At 36.6% G+C, this 20675-nt stretch overlaps 1 protein-coding gene across 1 annotated transcript in view; it reads left to right on the forward strand.

The window, feature by feature from the left end:
* Positions 1-7555: 7555 nt before the first annotated feature.
* CCDC141 (coiled-coil domain containing 141) overlaps positions 7556-20675 on the forward strand; it is a gene marked incomplete at its 5' end in the record, with an annotated part of 142298 nt that continues 129178 nt past the window's right edge. Inside the window, 3 exons of the mRNA XM_039222391.1 lie at positions 7556-7747; positions 11593-11701; positions 15912-16165. Coding sequence (XP_039078322.1) covers positions 7556-7747; positions 11593-11701; positions 15912-16165 — 555 coding nt within the window. The remainder of the gene's footprint in view (positions 7748-11592; positions 11702-15911; positions 16166-20675) is intronic.

A 20675-nucleotide genomic window follows, 5' to 3' on the forward strand; every position in this document is an offset into this window, starting at 1 on the left:
AGATTTTTTTCTGTTCATCACGTTGAAGATTTCCTTCCATTCCTTTCTGGCCTGCCAAGTTTCAGTAGATAGATCTGTAACCACTCTGATAGGCTTCCCTTTGTATGTTAGGGCCCTTTTATCCCTAGCTGTTTTCAGAATTCTTTCTTTGTCCTTATATTTTACCAGTTTCACTGTGGTATGTCGTGTAGATCAATTCAAGTTATGTCTTAGGGGAGTTCTCTGTGCCTCTTGAATTTCAATGTCTGTTTCCTTCCCCAGATTGGAGAAGTTTGCTGCTATAATTTGTTCAAGGACTCCTTCAGCACCTTTCCCTCTCTATTCTTCTAGAATTCCCATGATACAGATATTGTTCTGTTTGATTCTATTGCTGAGCTCTCGAATTCTCCTTTTGTGTTCCTGGGTCAGTTTATCTTGTTCTCGGCTTCCTGTTTTTCTATAATTGTGTCTTCTAATTTACCTAATCTCTTCTCTGCCTTTTCAATTCATGCATTGGACCTCTCCATTTTATTATGCATCTCATTTATAGCATTTTTTAATTCATCACAACTATTTTGAAACTCCATAGTCTTTATAGCAATAGTTTCTCTGATGTCTTCCATGCCTTTTTCAAGCCCAGCGATTAATTTTATGACTATTGTTCTAAATTCTTGTTCAGTTATGTTGCTTATATCTGTTTTGAGCAGTTCTTTAGCTCTCATTTCTTCCTGGAATTTCTTTGGAAGAAAGTTCTTCCATTTGATCATTTTGGCTAGCTTTCTATCTCTTGTCAGTTTTAAAAGCTTATTATGCACTCTGCCCTGTGAGTGCTGCTGTACCAAAGAAGGCTCTCTGACTGTCCAGGGCCTGACCATTCAGGAAGTGTTCTTTGAATAGTGTCTCTTAGTCTCTTTTGTTGAGACCTTGGTTATTTTATTTCCCTACTCGTAGTGGTATTTGGGACTCTCCATCATGTGTACTTTGGCTTGTTTCTTGAGGTAGCCCTGAAAAAGAAAACAGACAGACAAACACACAGGGAACAAAGGTACACAATGCACAGACAAATCCAACAAACACGCAAACCGAAAGGAAAAAAGAAAAAGAAAAAAAAGAAGGTTCAAAAAAGAGGAAGGAGGGAAGACAGATAATAAAAATAAAAATACATAAAAAAGAAGAAAAGACAAGAAAAAAGAAAAAACCCAAAAGACAAAGGACAGTCTAGAAGCATAGAACCAGAATTTTCTGGTTAAAAGAAAAAAAAAGGGGGGGGCAGCTCTATAGAAGGGATGGGCGTGGTGTGGTGTAGGCGGGTCTTAGCCTCCACTGCATCCGCAGGCCGCTCCCTGAGGTCCCGCCTTCGTGGTTGTGGGGAGAAAAATGGCGGCGCCCCAGTCCCTTCTGAAGTGTTGCAACTCACTCTTTTGGGTCCGATGTCTCTGTGCCATGGGCCTAGCCAACATGGGCCATGTTCTGTGTTCCAAGCCAGGCCTCGTTTCCAGATCTTAGTCCGTCTGCCCCATTGATATTGTCTGAAATATAAACTTGTGGGCAAGTCCCTCAGAGCAGTTTCAAGCCTCTCACTTCCCCCGTGGGGATCCAGCAGAGCCAGAAGCACAGAGGCATGTCTTCAGGCATTGCCACTTCCCCTGCAGATCAAGCTGGTGAGCAGAGGAGCAGTTTCTCCCGGGGTCACCTGGAACCAGTGCGTCCCACCTAGGGCAGCTGGACAGCAGGAAACCGGATCCCTCTGTGTCCTGAGCGGAGGTTTTTCTCTTCTTCAGAGACAGGGACAGTGTCTTGAGCAGTTTTGTGGCTTTCTTTTTTCCCCTCCACTCACCACGCCTCCCTGCAAAGGGGGCTCCCTCCCCTCCCTCCATGTCTTCGGTCCTGGCCCAATTTTATCTTCCCCACTTCGCACACAGGCTATAAGGTTTTCTCAGCGGACTCTGTCTCCTTTTCCTCTCAAACTCCTGGGTTCTGTAAGGGTTCCTATGGCTTCAGGCCTTCCCCGTTTGAGAGATGGGGGCGAGTGTGATGTATGGAGCTCCCTACTTCTCCACCATCTTGCCTCCCTTTCCTTATTTAATTTTTTTAATGTTTGCTTATTTTTGAGAGATAGAGACAGACTGTGAGTGGAGGAGGGGCAGAGAAAGAGAGGGAGACCCAGAATCTTAAACAGGCTCTAGGCTCATAGCTGTCAACACAGCCCCAGGAGGGGCTTGAACTCTGGAATGGCGATATCATGATCCAGGCTGAAGTAATATACTTAACCGACTGAGCCACCCTGGAGGCCCTGGAGGCATACTTTCTTGAGAAATTATTCAATATAGTCCTTGATGAGGACAGTAATGATAGTGATGATGAGAATGATAGTAGTAAGAATTTCCTTAGTTTTTAAGGCAACTTTTGATTTTATTCCAGTTTTGATATTTATTAACAAAAATATTTCTTTTATACCTAAAAATAAATCCAAAACTTAATATTTGCATTTATATCCCCTAATCTTCCTATTATATAATTTTCTTGTTTGTATGTCATTTTGTTCCTTTTTAAATCTGTTCCTTTTTAAAATTTTTTCTTATTGAGGTGAAATTCATATCATATGAAAGTAATCATTTTGAAGTGTACAATTCAGTGCCATTTAGTACATTTGCAATCCTGTGTAACCACCACCTCTATCTAGTTCTGAAATATTTCCGTCACATCAAAATAAAATCCCATACCTGTTAAGCAGTGACTCCTTCTTTCCCCTTTCCAAAGCCTCTCCACCATCTATCTGCCAACATATTTTCTACAGCAGCTGCACTATTTTGCATTCCCACCAGGAATATATGATGATTCTGACTTTTCCACATACTTGCTGACACCATTTCTATTTGTTAAAAACATTTGTAGTCATCCTAGTGGCTGTGAAGTGTTATTGTGGTTTTGGTTCACATTTTCATAATGATTAATTGTGAGGTACTTTTCATTAATTGTTAAGTTGGAAGAGTTATTTGTATATTCTGCATACTTGACCCTTTTAGAGAAATGATTTTCAAATATTTTCTTTCATTTTATAGGTTTTCCTTCCACTTCTTTGATAATGTCATTGATGCCCAAAAGTTCTTAAGTTTGAAGACGTCCAATTTCTCTATTTTTTGTTGTTGTTGCTTATGCTTCTAGTGTCATATCTAAGAAAGCACTGCTGAATTCAAGATGATGATTTACCCATTTTCTTCTCAGAATTTTATAGTTTTATCTTTTACATTTAGATCATTGATCCATTTTGAGTTAATTTTTTAATGGTACAAGTTAATGATACAACTTCATTCTTATACATGTGGATATCCTTAAGTTCCAGTACTACTTGTTGAAGAAACTATTTTACCTGACTAAATGGTCTTGGCACTATTGTTAAAAATCAATTAGCCATAATGTATGCATATATTTCTGGACTCTCAATTCTAGTCCATTGATCTATATATGTCTGTTCCTGTGACAGTATAATTCTGTTATGATTACTGTCATTTTGTAGTAAGTCTTGAAATCTGAAAATGTGAGTCTTTCACAAAGTCCTTCAACTTTGTTCTTCCTTTTTCAAGATTGTTTTGGCTGTTAGGATCCCCTTACACTTCAGTATGAATCTGAGGATTAGCCTTTTGATTTCTTAAAAAAAAAAAAGAGAGAGAGAGAGAGAGATTGGATTTTTAATAGTGATTACATCAAATCTATAGATAGTTTTCAGTAGTATTGCCATTTTAATAACAGTCTTTTATTCTATAAATATGGGATGTCTTTTCATTTGTTTAGGCTTTCTTTAAATTTTTTTAAATATAGTTTATTGTCAAGTTGGTGTCTATATAACACCCAATGCTCATCCCAAGAAGTGCCCTCCTCCATGCCCATCATCCATTTTCCCCTCTCCTCCAACCCCTGTCAACCCTCAGTTTGTTCTCAGTATTTAAGTCTCTTGTGGTTTGCCTCCCTCCCTCTCCTTAACTATTATTTCCCCTTCCCTTCTCCTATTGTCCTCTGTTAAGTTTCTCCTGTTCCATGGCCTCTTTAAAATTTTTTAGTAATGAATTTTTGTTTGTTTTCAGTATACAAGTCTCTCATCTCCATGGTTAAACATATTCCTAGGTCTTTTATTCTTTTGGATGATATAAATGGAACTGTTTTTTGTTTTTTTTAATTTTTTTTAATTTTTATTTATTTCTAGGAGAGAGAGAGAGAGAGAGACAGCATGAGCAGGGAAGGGTCAGAGAGAGAGGGAGATACAGACTCTGAAATAGGCTCCAGGCTCCGAGCTAGCTGTCAGCACAGAGCCTGATGCGGGGCTCGAACCCACGAACAGCGAGATCATGACCTAAGCGAAAGTCAGATGCTTAACCGACTAAGCCACCCAGGCGCCCCTTTAATTTTCTTTTTAGATTGTTTTATTTCTGGTGTATAGAAGAAACACAACTTACTTTTGTGTATTAATTTTGTGTACTGCAACCCTGCTGAATTTACTAGCTCTAGTGTAACTTCTTGAAATTTTAGTTCAATTCACTAATGAAACCATTAGACCTAGTACCTCCTTGTTTAGATGGTTATTAATTATTGATTCAATTTATTTATTTTACTTATCTCTCTTTGTTTAAGTTTCAGTAGATTATGTCTTTGAAGGAATTTGTCTATTTCATATAAATTATCAAAGTTGTAATATTCTTTTAATATCCTTTTAATGTTCATGGTTTCAGTAGTTATGACCCCTCTTTCATTTCTGATGTTAGTATATTTGTTTCTTCTCTTTTCTTCTTGATTAACATGGCTACAGGTTTATCAGTTTTATTGATTTTAGAACCAGCTTTTGATTTCATTGATTTTATCTATTGCTTTGATCGATTTCTGTTCTAATTCCTGTTACTTCTTTTTTTCCACTTATTTTATATTTAGTTCACTCTATTTTCTCTAGCATCCTAAGGTAGAAGCTCAGAGTATTAATTTTAGATCTTTTTTCTTTTCATAAATATATGTATTTAATGATATGAATTTTCCTCCAAGCACTTCTTTTGTTGCGTCCCACAAATTTTGAGTTGTAATTTTATTTTTATATAATTCAAAATATTTTTTAATTTTTCTTGAGTCTTTTTATTTGACCCAGGTGTTCTTTAGAAGTATGTTGTTTAATCTAAAAATGTTTTGGAATTTTCCAACGTTCTGTCATTTATTTCTACTTCTATTAGGTATTAAAGCATACTTTGGATTCTTTTCTTTTAAACTTGTTCAGATATGTTTTATGGCCCAGGACACGAGTTCATTTTGATAAATGTTCCATGTGAGCTTGAGAAGACTGTGTATTCAACTGTTGTTGGGCACAGTAGTTTACACATGTCAGTTATATCTGGTTTAATTTATATTGTTTAATTCAGCTGTATCCTTAACAACTTCCTATCTGCTGGGTATGTCAATTACTGATAGAGGCATTGAAGGCTCCAACTATAATAGTAGAATTGTTTATTTGTCTTTGCGGTTGTATCAGTTTTTGCCTGACATATTTTGAGACTCCATTGTTAGGCACATACACTTTTAAGATTGTTCTATATTCTTGGAGATTGATTCCTTTATCTTTTCGGAATGCCCATCTTAATCTCTTATATTATTCCTTGCTTTGAAATCTGCTCTGACTGAAATTAATATAGTCACTCTGGTTTTCTTTACATAAATGTTAGCATGGAATATCTTTCTACATCCATTTACTTTTAATCTCTCTATACCTTTTATTGAGAATGGGTTTCTTGTAGACAACATATAGTCTCATTTTTGTAACCAAGCTGATAGTTTCTGCTGAACTCAGCAGGTAGGCAAGGGTGAGAAAAAATTTCTCAAAACTTTCTTGCCATTTTTTACCAGCAACATAATAGTTGCTTTTTTGTGTGTGCCACTGTTCACTTAGCTGTTGTAAACCTTTGACTACTTTCCAGAGTCCTGACAGTGTTGACTCAGATAGTCTTTGCTTGCTTTTTTGATGTTTGTGCAGAGGGATGAAACATTGGAACTATCTACTCTGCTATTTTTATGCACATCTGTCAGATATTTTAATATTTCATTTGGCTTTCCAAGTGAACCAACTTCTCTTAAATTAATTCGTATATTTTTCCTCTAATTTATTAATTTATGATTTTGTACTTAATAACTTGATTCTTTAATTTTATTATTCTTTTTAATTTAGACTTGAATGTTTAATGAATTATTTTTTTCTTTAAAAACAAAAAAATAAAAACAAAGTTGTTCAATGCTGTGAATTTTATATGAGCCTAAAGTTAGCTGGATATCTTAGGCTCTTAAACAGAATAGCCTCATTATCATTTGTCTTAAAACAACCTGTAATAGTTTTTATTTTCCATTTAATCTAAGAATTATTCTTTAAAGTATTATCTTAAAATTTTTAAGAGATTTGTTTTATTATCAGGAACTTTCATCATTTATTTCTACCTAATGCATTGCAACTAGGTCTATCTACTTTAAATATTTCAATGCCATAAATATAAAGATTCATATATACAGTAAACTCATATTTACTGTAAATTGCACTATTTATCAAAATAAATGCCAGTTTAAATTCCAGGGGTTTTTGTTTTCATTTCTAATATTTCTTTTATTAATGTTTTTACTCCTTTACTCCTTTTACATCATTTTGTTTGTCTTTGCCTGATATATCTCATCTTTTTATTTTCATAAGTTATGTCTTTAGGGATGTCTCTAGCAAACATAAATTAGTTGACTTCTTTTCAAACTTAACTTGATATTGTTTGTCTTAACTGAGTAAACTAACTCATCTACTTTTTTGTGTGTTAACTGGTATTTAATCATATTCCTATCATTATGGTTTTTTTATGTGTGTGTCCTGATAAATATGCTCTATATTTTAGAATTTATTCACATTATTTTTAGTCTCTTATATTTTTAAAACTTTTCTATTATTTTGGTGCCAACTTTAAGAATGAAAGAGTCTGTGAGATCCTCCTCCTATCCCTAAATGAAACAATTATGTAAGCACATGATCCCCTTTGTCCTCCATATTTTGTTCAAATAATCTGTATTATTGGTTACAGATATTCTAATTTTTACATTATGAATATTCTCTTTTAAGAACTTATTTTTGACATTTATATTAAGCTTTATGAGCATATTAACAATAATAATTATTGTGAATAAACTAAGTTTCACTGAATTTATTTCTCACCTTTTTTATCCTTTATCACTCTCTCTGGATGTTTTCCAATTAGGTTTCTTTTCTTTTTTTTTTAAATGTGATGTCAGCATAATATTCTGAACCTCTGGGAATGTAAATGTATACCTTTGATAAATCTCTAGAGTGGTTTGAACACTGTTTAAATGTAAATGCCTTTAGCCTGGCCATGCTTTCTAGCTTATCACAAATTCCATGTGCTCCCTTCTGTCTATTTGATCTACCTGCCTGCATTGCCATTTTTGTTTATAAATTCTCTCTAAACTTTCTTAGACCACATGCAGTTTTAAATATTCAAGTGTTTAAAATATTGTTCCATGTTCTTACATTGAGTGACACTCTTTTCTTTCCTGCACTTAGGCTTTAGAAGATCAGGTATGGGAACTCTTGCAGGAAGCAGACAAGACAGCTGAAGAGAACAAGGATCAGAGTCAGGTCTACGATGCCATGGCTGACACCTTGGGTGAAGCATGGGCAGCCCTTGTCTCTATGCTTGAAAGAAGAAGGGAGCTCCTCAGATTGACCTCTGAATTTTTTGAAAATGCCTTGGAGGTTTGTGTTTTAATAAACTATCTTCTTCATATCACACCTAATGGAAAGTGTTCCTGAAAATGTTTTATTTCCACAAATGGACATTGCAATCACTTTTAAAAATGGTAGAATGACCAAGTTATACATAATGCATTTAATTTTTGGGTTCCAAAGAATAAATTTTTTAATATTTTAAATGTAGCCTTTCAAAAAAACTTTTAATTATAGCTATAAAATTAAGTAAAATATTAAGTAAAAATGGAAACTCTTATTCATAAGTCACTATAATTTATTACCTTCTTTAGAAGATGATAATACAATCATTAAATCAGGCAATTATCCCTATTTATAGTTATTTGGAAACGTTGGTCTAAAGTGTTCTTGTTGACTAAAAGATGGAGGATAGAATTTCTTCGGCTATTTATAAAAAGGCAATTGCAGAATATTGTATAGGATGTTCGACTTGTAAGCATAGCATTTTATAGAACGCTTTCTTAAGGCATATATTTGGATTCCATAATTTGAACTCATTAGGAATTTAAGGAAGAGAAAAAATCCTGGACCAAGAAGGTCATTTCTTCCTGTGACTTTTCTTGAATTCTGAGATTTTTTTTGCAGTTCCCAATTTCAAAATGTGAGACTGAAAGAACATTATCGAAAGAGCTGTTGTATTTGGTGTAAGACAGTTATTGAAAATTTCACTTTTAACTTCTCTGTCAAGTGGCAGCACATTCATTTTGATGTGAGAGCACTGCTTCATTATGATAAAGCACTAGCTTTGAAAAATATGACACTTCCAAACTCAAAATTCAGGTCTTAAATCCAAAATAATGAAAGAAGGAAGATTAGTAAGAGAACATAAAAATAGGGGTAGGCAATCTCATGCATCATGAACTTGTTTCAAAGTAAGAGAAGAAGCAAAAACCTTGTTGTAACTTTTAAGGTTTGTTTCCCACAGTCTGAATATAGAAGTCCAACTACAATTCATTTTATAGATCATCTTGAGAAAAAGTTTCACACATAGTTTTCTTTCCTGAACAGAAACCAGGTGAAATGCACCTCCAGGGGTCAAATTGTAGATACATCGGATTCATTCCATCTAAGTAAGTGGGGTATAGATGTCAACTGCCCTTGAAATCAACTCACAGGAAATGATCTTCCTTCAAACATTAAATATTTGTTTCTCACAAGGTACTAGCATTAACGCTAGCTGATTTTCTCTGTGATGAGAAATTATATCCAGATATTGCATGAAGTAAAAGGAAATACTAAGTCAACTCATAATTCAGCCCAGCACTCTGATTTTTACTGAAAAGATATTATTTCTTCTGTTATCCTCCTTCCAATTTTGTGGGTCACTTCATACTAAGCTGAAGGCAAACTCTTACATAATCTTTTCTGCCCCTTGTGTACGCCAAAACTATTTTCATTACTGATTAAGAAAAAAAAAAAAAAGATGAGAATAGGGTCTTTGCAGTTTGTCCCACAATTGTCACTTCTGTCCTGTGCAAGATGCAAAAAGAAAAGTGGGTAAAAGAAAATATCCATAAGGTAAAAGTTAACAGAACTTTTGGGAAAACTTCTCTGAGTAAAGCATTGTTTGTTTATTTATTTTAATTTCAAATAACAGTTGAAATATAAGTTATACAGTGACTCCATGTTCTAAAGAAAAAAACCAAATCACCTTCTAGGGTTGGTTTTACTTATTTGTTTGTTTGTTTGTTTGTTCATTTGTTTGTTTTGAATCTTCTCTTCAAAGAATACCCTCAAGGGGCATCTGGGTGGCTCAGTCAGTTAAGTGTCCCTCTTGATTTCAACTCATTATGAAATGAGCTCATGGTTCATGAGATGGAGCACAGAGCCTGCTTGAGATTCTCTCTCTACTTCTCTCTCTGCTCCTCTCCTGCCCTCTCACTCTCTCTCTCTCTCAAAATAAACATTAAAATAAAACCAAAGAATACCCTTAAAATAAGTTATTAGAAATGGAATGAATTAGATATGTATATGATGTGTGGATAGGATCCTCTTATTGAATTATGATGCATGCAGTTCCATAAAGATATGGAATGACTTCTTATTGCATGCTTGATATTTATTACAGGACTGTTTCAGACTCACAGACTTAACCATCAGACAGGTTATTCTCTTATCAAACACCAAGCTAACTTTCAGAACACTATCCATAAATGGCAGTGGCTGGTATCACTAGATTGTTCTAACCTGAAGGCAGAGGCCTTCTCCACATTTCCAAAGAGGGTGTGCTCATTGGTCTCTCTTCATCATTTCATGCATTTATGACTTCATCATTATGCATTTTATGTGGCTACTATAATAATCAAAATACAGCACATCTTGTTAACCGAATAGTTAGATAAAAATATTAAAAATCACTAAATGAATAGATGATTGTTTGGAGAAACTTGAAAAAGAAGACAAGCATGGGATAAGGTTTTATGTCTATTTTTAAAATGTTTTATTTATTTTTGAGTCAGAGAGAGACAGAGCATGAGTGGAGGAGGGGCAGAAAGAGAGCCAGACGCAGAATCTGGAGCAGGCTCCAGGCTCCAAGCTGTCAGCACAGAGCCAGATGCAGGGCTCCAACTCACAAACTGTGAGATCATTACCTGAGCCAAAATCAGATGCTTAACCTACTGAGCCACTCAGACGCCCCAGCTTTTATGTCTTTCTCACTGATATGTTGCCTTTATGAGTTTGTTCAATACCTAATCCATAGATAAACAAGTTGATTAATATATTCTTATAATCTATCATAATTACCTTTAAATCTGAGTGCTAAAACAAACTGGCTATTATCTAGCTAGACTACCACTATGTCTACTACCATGGATGTACTGTACTGGTAGAATCAAATATATTTTACTCTCTTCTAAAATTTGTTTCTAAGATCATTCCCCTGAGAATATTAACATCACTTCAGATACTTCCCTTTCATATTCTCTCCAAGGAGAAACAGAAAGACTGGTCATATTCCTCACCATTTAGGACATCAAATTGCTCCTTTGTTTTTTGGAACAGAGGAGAAATTTTCCATTTTTCATTCTTGCTGTATCTAATTTCATTTTTATTTATATAAAGAATATATTAGATCATTGATAAAAGTGTAAACAAAATTACAAAAGTATAGATTTAAAAGGTAAAAGTTCAACCCCCATCCTAAATCTCATTCCTTCTTATAAAGGCAATCCTTTGGTGTGTATCTCTTCAAATCACTTTTTGCACAAAAATATTTTTTTTTGTTTTGTATAAGAAACGGTATAAGACATTCTTCTCAGTCTTTTTGAAATGGGATTAGACTTGTGTTAGTTTTAAAGTTACATTTTTTGAGCTCTAGGTCTAATCATAGAGGAAAACACTAACTATATTTCAACCTTTCCTCTAACTGGGTTCTTAAATTATATTTACTAATAATTACATAGGCTACTGGTTTACCAAACTTTTATTGTTTTGTTTTTGTTGTCGTTAGCAAGTTTTCTGGTTATTCTTTGATGAACTGCTTCACATGTTGAAAAATGGCTTATATGCAATCCTTTCAGCTGAAATTTTCAGACACTAAACAAGTTAGATTATTTCAGCACATATGACATATTTCCAAGTATGAAAGGAATACAAAGGAAGAAGAAAGTTTTTACTTTGGCACACTGTTAAGTGACTACTTGCAAACACACAACCTCTTACAAACATTCTAAGTCAGCACATGCTCTCACAAACACACATCTTCATACATACACACAAACACATTTACAGGCAACTAGGCCATGAATTAATGGAAAACATGTACAAATAACCCATAGTGGCACATTGATTTTTATTTTTTCAAATGTCTTTCCCATGTATTTCTGTTGTAGTTTGCTATTAAAATAGACCAAGCTGAAGATTTCCTCCAGAACACCCAGGAGTTTGAGAATGCCGAGTCCTTAAAATCACTTCTTCAGCTTCATGAACATCATAGCAAAGGCAAGAAATATGTTTATTCTTCACATACGCTTTCAGAGGTTTTATAATATGTTCACGTGAGAATGCTCCTGTATGACATTGTATTTTAAATTTATCTGTTTATACCTCAAATTTTTCCAAGAAAGTTTAAATAAAACTTCATTTTTGGTCATCTGTTTCAAAAATGACATAGTTGTAAATGATTCTAAAGGGATGTTAGAGGAACAGCCTCCAAAGATTCAGTTATTCAATCTGCTACATTTTAGCTCCTGAGGTCAGGGGCCATTTCCACCTTGTTCATCCTTGTATCCTCAGCCTCTAGCACAGTGCTGGCACGTGGTGGATCCTCAAGAAATATTTCTTGGTTTAATAAATGGTTGAATTCAGTGAATGTTCCTTCTCAGGGTCAGGGAATGAAGACCAGTCTTTAAACAATAGCTCTGGATAAGGAAAATCCCTTTTTCACTATTGCAATTATTTTTTAAAAAGAGAGTAGAGAAAGCCTACAATTTGGTTGGGGCATGTATACACTCATTGGTGAGTTACCTCTGTGCTTCCCATGGGTCCCTGTTATACCACCCAGCATACTATGTAATAATAATTTATTTCCATATTTGTCTCCATGACCAGATTGTGAGACTCTGGAGGGTAGAGATGAGTACATCTCTGAATCTCCACAATATAGAATAGCATCCAACCCAAAGTATGTTTATCAAGTGTTATTTATATTTAATTCTAGTGTAAGACACAACACAATGGTACAACCTGTGGAATAAACAAGGCACTGCAGGGATACTAAGGAAGCGAAAGTTGGTACTAAGCTATGAAGGATCACAACTGAGCCCTCCACTTTTCCAGTGATCTTCTTATAAGGAACATAACACCTAAGAAGCTTCCTTGCAGTAACAATCATATTGTTATTTCCTTGTTCTTAAATGTTTTTTATATATTTTCAATGTGGCTGAGATATAGGTTCATTAGAATCCATTATACTATTTTCTTTACTTTTGTATATATTTGAAAGTGCCCTTGGAATGAGTTTAGGAAACATCATCCCACTGAGGAACATTTGGAATACTTAAAAATGTTTTAGGAAGAAATGTCACCCATGATCTAGATGCCAAGACTGTAACTTTGATACTTTTTAGAAATTACTCATTTAGAAAGATTGTTTAGCAAGTTATAAATTCACTTAAGTTATGTACATCTCTATTTATCCATCTTGAATTGTTACATATACTTAAGAATGGCAAACTGTATTGGTATTAGGATAAAATGTACTTTAATATTAACTTCCTTAGATACAATGACAATCAAAACAAACAATAAAAATTTATTAATTATATACTTGCCTCACATCACAAGGCATTATGTCAGAAAGTAGGATTTTATGTATTCAAAAACTCAATCTTTAAATAAATATACCATAGGGATTTTGTATTTCTTGAAGTTCATGATATTCTATCTAGTTTACTCTTGAGGAGAAATACATCACTTTGTATGATCAACTGATGAATAAATAGCTAGGAAAGCATAAACAATAAAATAGTTAAGATGTAAGAAACCAACAGAGGAAGAACCAAAGGAACGGACAGAGGAAACTGAGGCAAGAATTTATCCACTTTAATGACTGTCATGATAGAAGTAACAGACTGACTATAGTCTGGGTACAGATTACAAGTTATCTTTGGCCAGAGATCCCATCCCTGGTGGTACTATGATAGTAGTTACACTATTTTGGCAGATGTTGAAACAGAAAACCAGAGAAAGATCACAAATGGAAATTTTGGATAATTATATGCATTCTGTAGGAACCAGAACAGGTTGGCCCATTCCACTGTCAGTGTGCAATACCATAGCACTTAGAGCTATGCTTCCCTCTCTCATTGGAAAAGTCTAGTGTGTAAGAGCTAGTTATGGAAAGGAAGAAAATAAATACTATGTGGAAACCTTGCCACTTATCCATATTTATTCCGTGTGTGTGTATAACTTTTTACAATATCATAACAAACTCTTCAATGCAAAGGAAATATATATACATGTAAATGAGATGCAGTCATGCTGATGATCACATATAGGGTATACAAACTAAAATTCTTCAGTTTGATACACAAGGCCCTCTGTAACCTGTCTTCACCTCATTTGCAAGTTCTTTCTTTCACTTTTATATAAGAACTTGTTCTAGACAGATAGTTCTTTTTCTGCCTCTTGCCTCTCCCATCTTATTCATGCTTGCTTCCATTCCTTTCAGAGATTTACTCTAATGTTCTCCCTGCCTCTTCTTACTCTGTTTGAATGATCCCATCCTCTTTTTGGTTCAAGTTGTTCTTGTTTGTGGCTTCGCATTGTTAACTCCCAATCAAATTGCCCAGTGGACGTGAGCACACCTTGCTCGCTCTGAGCAGATAACACCATTTGGTACTTTATTGGACAGCTCTATGTCATGTGAAATAAACTACTTCACATTCTTTCTTCTTCATATCAAAATCTTTCTTTCCAATGTCTTCACTTATCTCATTCTCTCTTTCGGCTCTCAAAAAAAAAAAAAAAAAAAGTGTCAATTTAAAAGAGACAACTGGCCCAACTACCACAGCCCAATTATTGCTGCACAGTTAACTGCGGAATGTTAGAATGCTAAAGTAGAGTGCCATGGCAGAGTGGGAAGAACACTGAGCTTCTAATCAGAGCACATGGTTTTTAGCACTGGTTACTCCCTTTCTAGTTGTGTGATACTTGGTAAGGTACTTAGTCTCTAGTGTTCTTTATAGTTCTCCCCATCCTAAAAATAAAAAGCAGTATATTCAACCCTGCTGATATTCTCTTTTTTTCTCCCTTCTAACAGCAAATGTCTCAAAGATTGCCCTGTCTTACTGACTTCACGTCAGCACTACTTCCTTACTTCTCAATCTGGTACCTTGGCTTCTGTTTCTATCACGTTCCCATCACAAAACCCCATGCCTTCTCAAAGTCTTTTATATCTCTAGAGGACCACTGATCTCTAGCACCTATATCTCTCTTAATTCTTCCCCCTCTCAATACATTTGATCTCATTCAAGCATTCTACAAAAACTGTTGAACATCTCTCCTATGCCAGTCACTATGCTAAGTGCTAGGGATATTATCATGGTCATATTGCATCAGAGTCTGGCGGCAAAGGGAGACACTAATCAACTAACCCAACACATAAGTATAAAACTATGGTTGTGCTAAGAGCTGTGAATGAGAAGAATATTGTATCAAGAGAACAATTAATAGAAGGATTTGATTCAGCCTGGTTTATCCATTCAAGAAGTGGCAGTTGAGTAAGGCGTGAAGTATGAATAGAATAAAGGTGGACCAGGAAGGGTTTGAGGAGAATGGCGTTCCTGGCAGAGGACACAGTGAAAAGTTCTGGGGCAGAAGGGAATATACCATTTGTAAGGTATGTAAAAAGAGAGGGATGAAGAATAGAAAGACTAAGGAAATATGAAAAGAAGATAGGACCCAGACCATGCCAGACTTAAATCATGTCAAGGGATCTGTCCTTAATTCTAAGGCTATGGGAAGCCATTGTTTGGGGTGTGTGTGTGTGTGTGTGTGCGTGTGTGTGCGTGCAAGCGTGCATGTGCGAACATGTATGCATGTGTGTGACATACTGTGTTTAGAAAAAAATCTCTCTGGCTGACTATGGGGAATAGATGAATGGATTGGAGAAGGATGCAATTCAGAGGTGGCTGCACAAGTCCAGGCAACAAGTAATGTTTTCTGTAGTGGGGATGAAGAGAAGTAGACACATGTAGGAGAAAGAGGGTGAAATTGACAGGTCTTGGTAATGAGAGAGTGGAATGTGTCATGGATGACTCCTGGGTCATAGACTTTAAACCTCATTATTAGCCCATTCACTTCCGAACATAGAACATGTCAAGGAGAGCAGGGACCTTAACCATCATCACACCACTAAAACCCGACTGAAACAGTGCCCACATCCCATGATCTCTCCCCTCTCTGTACTGTATTACACTGAACTGAAGCATCCTATCATTTGGCAGTTAGTGCTACAGAAATTGTTAGGTTATGGTATCTGACCAGTTATATCACAGGCATTTTATGTTTGCACATTTGAATTCCTTACAGTATAACTTATTGTTATTATAAAGGTTACATACATTTTAAATTCTACCAAGAGTGTGAATATCACTATAGAAAAGCTTGCTCATGTCATTATTCTTTCTTCTTTCTAATTTTCTTCTAGAACTCTTAGAACGATCTCTCGCCCTTTTAAACAAAAGTCAACAACTCACTGACTTCATAGAAAAATTCAAGTGTGATGGACCTAATGTGAATTCTGAGTTGATTCAGGGCGCTCATAACAGCTGTCTGAAGATTGACAGCCTTCTTGAGCTTCTACAAGATAGGAGACGGCAACTAGACAAGGATCTGAAGCAACAGCAGCAAGAACTGGGTCAGGTTCTGCAGATATGTCAGTGGGACCAGCGAGAAAATCAGGTAACACAAAGGGGAGTTAATGATATCCTGACCTCAGCTAATTAAGTTTGGTTATTATGTGGACTGGATGTTTCCTGGGATAGTTCCTCAGATGTCACGATCAAATTCTTTGGTTTTTGGTCCAAACTAACTTGTTGTTTCCTCACATAAGTTAAACGAAAAACAAAGATTTTTATCTCCTGTGATCATAATATTGATTTTATAAATGGTAAAGTACCTATGGTATTTTGAAAATGACTGTGTTCTATTGTTGTATTATTTTTCTCATGTCCTTCTAGGTTACTACTTTTAGGCACATTTCTTTGAATTTCTGAAATATAATTTGTAGTTTTCTTGAAAGTTGGAGAGGCAGGATAGTGCTGAACTGTACTACATTGCTGCTAGTGTCAGTGAAAAAGTCTGTCAACCCCAAATAGCATTCTAAGGAGACTGGTCTGGTGCAACAAAGAAATATGACCTTGGCCTGTGGCTGGATGCTCAATGGTTAGAGTTTGGGGCAAGAGGTTCATGAGTTTGCCAACTTTTTAGAGCTCATTACCCCAACTTCAGGCACAACTCTGATAAGTTGTCAATATGCTTGCTGCACATTCCTTTTGCCCCAATTAGTTGAGGGGAAGCATGGATAGAACTTTCTTTGCAAACCCCCACCTCAAACAGGTGGGATATTTATTGCAATATTTCTAGTTGTCCCCTTCCCATGCTTAAATCTGTACAGAGTAAGTGGAGGGAATTTTCAGGGAGAAATATGTGGAAGGAGGTCTCCTGGTCTAGATGCATGGGCAAGAGGTCCCTTCACATGTTTTATATTGCTGCTCTGATCCAGACTGGACAGACAGACCTATGGCTGGGAGCATAGATGAGGCCAAGAGAAACTGGTTCTTATTTCAAGCTGGAAAAGTGAAGACTTAAATAATGATCACACCTTCAACTAACACTTATTCAACTAACACCTACCATGTGCCAGGTGCTATCCTACTGGGAATAACAACACAAAAGACAAAGTCCTTTCCCTCTGGGAATTTCCCTTCTAATGCAGTTTCTCAACCTCAGCACTATCTAGGTAACTTTGGAGGACTGTCCTATGCTCTCTAGGATGTTGAATAGCATTCCTGACCTCTACTCACTAGGCGCTTGCAGAATATCCTTATTGTGACAACAAAAAAACGTCTGCAGACATTGCTAAATGGCCCTTGGGGGACAAAATTACCCCCGATGAGAACCTCTGTTCTAGTGTGATTAGAAAGACACACCATAAACAAATGAAAATTGTAAGTATTATAAAGAAAATCAAATAGAGCAGTAACTTTATCTTGTGTTGGTCTACTTTTAATCAGAGAAAGCCTCTCTGAGGAGGTGGCAAAGAGCAGAGACCCAAATGCGGGGGCTCCATTCATACATTCTGCTGGAATTGGATTGCCTCCCCATCAAGTCACCATATACTTTCCAACCTACCTCCACTTTTAGCCATTTGCCTAGACTACTGCCAGCCGCTCTCTTCTTTCTGCTGTGTTTTACCTGTCCGCCCTCATCCACTCCCCAGCTTAGCTCTTTGCCTGCCCCACCTTCACATCCTCATTATCCAATGCAATGGCCTTTTACTGGTGATTCTGGCATAACAAAGGAAAATTAATGCTCAGGACAAGAATCAACTTAAAATTGTTTATAAAACAACTGTTTCTATGTTCCTTGTATTCCCTATAACACTCTCTCTCTTCCTGTCCCTCTTTTCTATTCCCTATTCCTGATCTGACACCATCTTCCCAGATCTCCTGTGTCCTTAAAGAAACCTTCTTATCTCTTTGCATGGAGTTTTTAACCCAAAGCCCTGCCTCTAGGACTTCCAAATTTCAAAATGAACATTTTAACTCAGGCACATACTTAAGAGAAATATTGTCATCCCTAGAAATCAGAAATTTTTTTTCAAAATGACTTTATTTTACTTATTTACTTAGAGTGTCTGCACAAGTGGGGGACGGGCAGAGAGAAGGAAAGAGAGAATCCCAAGAAGGCTCCATGCTCTCAGCTCACAGCCTGATGTGGGGCTATATACCACGAATCATGAGATCATGACCTGAACTAAAATCAAGAATTGGAGGCTTGGGGCATCTGGATAGCTCAGTTGGTTGAGTGCCTAACTTTGGCATCTGGTAATGATCTCCCAGTTCAGGAGTTCGAGGCCCACATAGGGCTTGCTGCTCTCAGCCTGTCAGTGCAGACCCTGCTTCAGATCCTCTGTTCCCCTCTCTCTGCCCCACCCCTGCTTGCACTCTCCCATAAATAAATAAATAAATAAATAAATAAATAAATAAATAAATAAATAGAATTGGAGGCTTAACTGACTGAGCCACCCAGGCACCCCCAAAAGAGGTATGATAATAACTAAAGTATTATAGAAGATTTCTGACTTGATGAATTCTCTAACTTATGGGGTCTTATCATTTTTAGGAGGAGCATGTGCTTTTATTGATGAGGCGTTGTTTCTTTTTTTAATGTTTGTTTATTTTTGAGAGAGAGAGAGACAGAGCATGAGCTGGGGAGGAACAGAGAGAGAGGGACACAGAATCTGAAGCAGACTGCAGGCTCTGAGCTGTCAGCACAGAGCCTGCCACAGGGCTGGAACTCACAAACTGCGAGATCATGACCTGAGCCGAAGTCTAATGCTTAACTGACTGAGTCACCCAGGTGCCCCTTGACGAGGTGCTTTTTAAAAGTAGACTTTAAGGGTACCTGGGTGGCTTAGTTGGTGAAGCATCTGAATTTTGGTTTAGGCTCAGGTCATGATCTCCTGGTTTGTGAGTTTGGGCCCTGCACCAGGCTCTATGCTGACAGTGTGGAGCCTGCTTGAGATTCTCTCTTTCTCTCTGCCTCTCCCCACCTCTCTCTCTCTCTCTTTTAATCAATATATAAACTTAAAAAATAAAAGTAGAATTTATTTAAAAATTTTTTAACATTTTATTTATTTTTGAGACAGAGAGACAGTGTGAGTGGGGGAGGGTCAAAGAGAAAAGTAGACACAGAATCTGAAGCAGGTTCCAAGCTCTGAGCTGTCATCACAGAGCCCAATATGGGGCTGGAACACACGAACAGTGAGATCATGACCTGAGCCGAAATCAGACCCTTAACCAACTGAGCCACCAGGTGCCGCAAAAGTAGACTTTATTTTTTAGAGCAGTTTTAGATTCACAGTAAAACTGAGTGGGAAAGTACAGAGTACCCTCTGTTCCCACACATGTACAATCTCTCCCAGTATCAACATCCTCCACCAGAGTGGTACATTTATTATAATCAGTGAATCTACACTGACATATCATTATCACCAAAATCCATAGTTTAGGTTATAGTTCACTCTTGGTACAATATATTCTGTGGGTTGGTCAGATGGATAACGACATGTATCCACCATTTCACTGCACTAAGAATCCTCTGTGGTTCTGCCTATTCATTCCAATTTCACCCTTTCTCTTGGCAACCACAGATCTTTTTACTGTCTCCTTAGCTTTGCCTTTTTCAGATGTCATATAGTTGGAATCTGTATGTAGCCTTTTCAGACTGGCTGTTTTCACATAGTAATATACATTTAAGTTCCCTCCACGTCTTTTCATGGCTTGATAGCCATTTCTTTTTAGTGCTGAGTAACATTCCATTGTCTGGATTTGCCACAGTTTATTTATCTATTCACATGCTGGAAGACATCTTGGTTGCTTCCGAGGTTTGGCAGTTATGAATAAAGGGGCTCTATGGATTCATGTACAGACTTTTGTATGGAAATAAGTTTTAATTCATTTTGTAAAAAACAAAGAATATGGCTGCTGGCTCATATATAGTAAGAATATATGTATAAGAAATTGCCAAACCATCTTCCAAACTGGCTGTACCATTTTACATTCCCACCAGCAGTGATAATTCCTTTGGCTTCACATCCTGACCAGCATTATCAGTGTTATCAGTGTCTCACACTGGCCATTCTGATAGGTGTATAGTGAAATTTCATTGTTTTAATGAATTTCATCTTTAAATTGGGAATAATAACTATTAATTCATAGAGTTGTTGAAGGGTTAAATGAAATAACATATAAAAGATGTAGCACAAAGTCTAGCATTCAGAGAGGCACTTAATACGTATCAGTTTCCTTGTCCTTCTCTGATTAAGATTTGCAACTTAAGCATTCTTTCTCATCTGGTCCATAGTCTTTCCCTTGGATTTGGCTTTACTGTTGGTATACATGTTGAGGTCTCTCAATACTGTTTAGTTTTTGGAGGCTGCTCTAGATAAAGGAAACCTTTAAGAATGTATATTTTTAGGGGCGCCTGGGTGGCTTAGTCGGTTAGGCGTCCGACTTTCGCTTAGGTCATGATCTCAAGGTTCGTGGGTTTGAGCCCCGCGTCGGGCTCTGTGCTGACTGCCAGCTCAGAGCCTGGAGCCTGTTTCAGAGTCTGTGTCTCCCTATCTCTCTGACCCTCCCCTGCTCACTCTGTCTCTCTCTCTCTCTCCTAGAAATAAATAAAAATT

The sequence above is a fragment of the Hyaena hyaena genome, unplaced genomic scaffold (genome assembly GCF_003009895.1).
Source record: "Hyaena hyaena isolate Hyena2069 unplaced genomic scaffold, ASM300989v1 scaffold_1123, whole genome shotgun sequence".
NCBI classification, from domain to species: Eukaryota; Metazoa; Chordata; class Mammalia; order Carnivora; family Hyaenidae; genus Hyaena; species Hyaena hyaena.